A 5,007-nucleotide genomic window follows, 5' to 3' on the forward strand; every position below is an offset into this window, starting at 1 on the left:
TATGATAAGGAGTTATATGCACTTGTAAGAACTCTTGAGACTTGGGAGCATTACCTATGGTTTAAAGAGTTTGTCATACACTCCGATCATGAGGCACTCAAACACCTTAGGGGGCAAGGTAAGTTAAGCAAGAGACATGCGAAATGGCTTGAGTTTATTGAAGCATTTCCGTATGTTATCAAGTATAAACAAGGTAAGGAAAACCGAGTGGCTGATGCTTTATCTCGAAGGTATGCTCTACTTTCATCATTACAAGCCAAATTACTTGGTTTTGAATTTCTCAAAGAATTGTATAGTAATGATGTTGATTTTGTAGAAAAATATAAGGCATGTTCTACAACTCCAATTGGCAAATATTATCTACTTGATGGATATTTGTTCAAAGAAAATAGATTGTGTGTGCCAAATTGTTCTTTAAGAGAAATGTTCATTAAGGAAGCCCATAGTGGTGGATTAATGGGACACTTCGGTGTGACTAAAACTTATGAAGTCCTACATGGACACTTCTTTTGGCCCAAGTTAAGAAGGGATGTGGAATTGTTTGTTAGCAAATGTGTTACTTGCAAACAAGCTAAATCACGATCTCTCCCACAAGGGTTATACACACCATTAATTGTTCCTAAGGAACCCTGGACTGATTTATCTATGGATTTTATAGTAGGGTTACCTAGAAGTAGAAGGGGCCATGACTCAATCTATGTTGTTGTTGATCGATTTAGTAAAATGGCTCATTTTATTGGTTGTCACAAAACTAATGATGCCTCTCATATTGCAGATTTATTCTTCAAAGAGGTAGTGCGTTTACATGGGATTCCACGCACCATTGTGTCCGATCGAGATGCCAAGTTTCTAAGTCATTTTTGGCGAATACTTTGGGGAAAGCTTGGTACAAAACTTTTGTACTCTACTGCTTGTCATCCACAGACAGATGGTCAAACCGAAGTTGTGAATAGAACTCTAACACAACTTCTAAGGGTAGTCATTAGAAAAAACCTCAAGTCTTGGGAAGAAAGCTTACCATATGTGGAGTTTGCTTATAACCGAGCTATACATTCCACTACAAATATGTCACCATTTGAGGTTGCTTATGGTTTTAATCCATTAACCCCCTTAGATTTGATTCCCTTACATGTGAATGATAAGGAATGTGCGGATGCTGCTAAGAAAGCTCAAAGGATTCGTGAATTTCATTCCAAGGTTCGAGCTCAAATTGAAAAGAAAAATGAGCAATACGCTCAAAAGGCCAACAAGGGACGCAAGGCAATAATTTTTAAACCCGGAGATTGGGTTTGGATCCACTACAGCAAAAACAGATTTCCAAACCAACGCAAGTCCAAGTTGATGCCTCGAGGAGATGGACCTTTCCAAGTGCTTGAAAGAATCAATGACAATGCATACAAATTAGATCTTCGAGGTGAGCATAGTGTTTCTTCTACATTTAATGTTGCTGATTTAGCTCCTTTTGAATTTTCAGATTCGGGGACGAATCTTTTTCAAGAAGGGGAGGATGATGAGACCGGAATGCAACAAATAAATGATCCATTAAAAGTCTCGAGTGGCCCGGTAACAAGATCTAAGTCAAGGAAGATTCAAGAGGCTTTTAACACTTTTGTGCAAACAGATTGGAGTCCAACATCTTTTTGTGAAGAAGAAGATCAATCTGGAAAAATAATTCTATTCAATTGTCTTCACATAAAAACTTTTGAAGACAATTCAGACTTCAGTATCAGATCAAATTTCCCGGTGTGAAATTATTTGCAAGGTGTATTTTTTTTTAGGTGGGAAACTACTTTGCAAGAATTGTATATTTTAATTTTGGGTGGGAAATTATTTTGTATTTTAATTTTGGGTGGGGAATTATTTTGTATTTTTAATTTTGGGTGGGAATTACTTTTACAAAGTTGTAATTTTTTATTTTGGGTGGGATTAGTGACCTAGAATATTTAATACCTTATTTTCCCCTATAAATATCCCATAAACCCAATGGTTTGAGACACACCTTGTAAGAATTCAATTTGAGTGAAATTTATCTCTTTTCTTTGCATGAGAAGTGCATTGAAGTTTAGGTTGTTTGTGAGAAGCATTCAATCTTGGTAGGCTAGTGAGAAGCTAGTTTATCCCCTTATCTTGTTCTTTATATTCACACACATATCCAAAAACCCAAAAAGAATACTATTACTTATATTATATAGCTAATTTTATTTTTGTATCTTAATTCTAGTGCTAGATTCCTAATACTCTAATTCTTAGCCTTGCTTAATAATCTAAGGGTTGAGAGTATTATTTGTTAGTTTGGTGAGGCATTTGTAGAGTTGGGATCTCAAAATCCAAGAGTCTACAAGGTAAGATCCTCTTTTGGACACGAAAGGTTCTTGAGTGATTCCTTGGGTGTGCACTTATTGCGGGAAGCAATCCGTGTACGCATCAACTGCACCTCACGACCATGATCCCGCCCGTGAGGGAGCCCGTGACCCCTGTTGTTGTCTTGTATTTAATGACGTTTTTTGCTGTTTTTTGGGTATTCCGAGCCTTAGTTGGGTATTCCGATGGAGAAGACGATTGTTCGTCTAACATCGGACTGAATCTGTGATTGATGTACGTACGTCATTCTCCAAGTCGTCGGAAAAAAATCCGGCCGCCGGAACGTGGCCGAAAAATTAATGATCGGTTGTTTCAGGTAAACAACCGGTCATTTGGGTTTTAATGCACCAAAATGACAAGTTTGAGTGTTCAATTGACCATTTTTAATGTTTGAGGGCTTAATTGCACTTTGGGGTAAAGTTTGAGGGCTTATTTGACCCTTTTTCCCCCACCTTTTAATATTAGACAAATTTAGAAAATTGCAATTCTGAAAGCTAAATTTAGAAAATTGCAATTCTGAAACTTAAATTAATTGACAACACCGTACGAACCCAATGAATTCTGCCTGCTCCTACAAGTCTCCCTCTGGTCGTCTTCTCCAAGATGACCATCTATTCGTCTTCTCCAATTCTCCATCTAGTTGGAGAAGACGAGCAGATAGTTGTATTCTCCATTGGAGAAAACAACCGGACGCCGGTAGCATGATGTTTGACGGGTGCTAGAATGTTGGACAGAAACTTAATGACCGGTTGTTTCAGGTGAACAAACGGCTATTTGGCTTTAAATGTATTAAAATGACAAGTTTGAGTGCTTAATTGAACTTTTTTAATATTGAAAGGCTTATTTAAATCTTTTCCCTAATTATTTTATGAGGTAGTATTAATATTTTAAATTCCATAAATTTCAAACACATAAATTATAACCTCCAATCAAAATGTTTTTTTAAAAAATAAAATAAAAATTACATTCCTATAATCCCACCTAACTTTTTAGAGATAATTCTATTACTTGGATAATCTCACATTTCTTTAACTAAACAAAACTCGAAGTAATTTGATATGAGAGAAGCAAGAAAATATTAGTTTGGTATGCTGTAAATCTGTAATTTGATGCATTGAGTGTGGATGCCAATACAACTCTTCAAACATGCTTTTCAATGGAAGGTAAAAATGGCTTTTCTATGATTAAGGTAGAACCGTAGAAGTAAGACTGTGTACTGTTCACCATGATGGGCTCATTGAGTAATACAGTTCCAAACTTCCAATCATACTTTTTTTTGGTGTAAAAAATTAAGGATAAAAGTAATATTATGTAAAATCAAGGTTTTAGGAGTTGACTCTCAAGTCTCAACTCTCAAGGGTTAGCAGAACTGGTGATAATGAATGCATAAATCTGTATCAGGCGGTTAGGGTTCCTGAGTTGCAGTTCTGACTTCTGAAGAAGATAAAGAAGAAGATAATTCTACTACAAAATGCGAAAGCCGTGGTGCCAGACTTTCCTGGCATTCATTCTGAAATTTTTGAATTTTCTCCAGGCTTTCGCTGGAGTATCCATCACCGTATACTCTTTTTACATGCTCAACCAGTGGCAGCGCCGCCGAGCGGCTCCTCCGGCAGCTCCGTCGCCGCAATTTCCGGCCGCCCAATTGGTGAATCTGGTTGGTGTTTCTGATGAGATAGCAACACTTGGTTTCTCCTTTTCAGGTCTAGCTGGTGACCTCAACTTCAATTTCAATTCGCTCCCTGCTCCTTGGTAATTCTTCATTTCTTTGCTGGCTATTTTGCATAATTAGCTTTAGATTTTATATTTTTTATTTTTGGTTGAATTGATATGTAGTCAGATAATGTTGTCTGCTTTGATATTTATTTCTTTGAATTTATTTTCGCAGGTTTATATATGCATTTATGGGAGTAGGCGTGTTATTGTGCTGTATCACTTGCATTGGTCATATTGGTGCCGAAGCAATTAATACTTGTTGCCTTTGTTGTGTATCCTATGATGGGCATAAATTGACAAGTACAGGAGTTAATGCTGTTTCTTTTGAGTTTTGAAAAACTACTGTTGAGCTACCGTTCATAATTTCTTCTTCCCAAAACGTTGAATCCCCAACCCCAAGGGACCCAACACCCTAATCTGACTGAATATTTGGGAGGATGTAAATCACGGTAATTTAGTGACACAGTAGGCATGGCCAAACGCCGGTGCGCACAAGGGATTTGCCTACTTTGGGCATACTCCCCACACTGCCACGGTTGAGTTTCGAACCTTGGTTTCTTTCCCCAAATACTGTCTGCTTAACCAGTGAGTTAAGTCTATGTGAGTCCGTTTATAATTTCTTACCAACAATTGCTGCTGTATTAGTTGTCATCATTTTTCACCAGGGATTGCTTATATTTCCTTTGATTTTTTTTTTCTTTCTTTTGGTTCTTTATGGCAGTTCTTTGATGTTTTGGTGGTGAATAGGAATTAGGAGTACTTAAACTGTAAATTTGAATATTTAAGGCTCACCTGGTCTTTCTAATCCTTTTCATGAGTAAGAATATATATACATATATATATATATATATATATATATATACATATATATATATATATATATATATATATATATATATATATATATATATATATATATATATATATATA

The 5,007-nt window shown here is 36.3% G+C and overlaps 1 protein-coding gene across 1 annotated transcript in view; it reads left to right on the forward strand.

Moving 5' to 3' along the window:
- Positions 1-3,652: 3,652 nt before the first annotated feature.
- The window catches only part of LOC116024538 (tetraspanin-20-like), a 4,868-nt gene continuing 3,513 nt past the window's right edge, over positions 3,653-5,007 (forward strand). Inside the window, exons 1-2 of the mRNA XM_031265450.1 lie at positions 3,653-4,113; positions 4,250-4,349. Of these exons, the coding sequence (XP_031121310.1) occupies positions 3,833-4,113; positions 4,250-4,349 (381 nt within the window). The 5' untranslated portion in view covers positions 3,653-3,832. The remainder of the gene's footprint in view (positions 4,114-4,249; positions 4,350-5,007) is intronic.

This window comes from Ipomoea triloba, chromosome 7, assembly GCF_003576645.1.
Source record: "Ipomoea triloba cultivar NCNSP0323 chromosome 7, ASM357664v1".
NCBI lineage: Eukaryota > Viridiplantae > Streptophyta > Magnoliopsida > Solanales > Convolvulaceae > Ipomoea > Ipomoea triloba.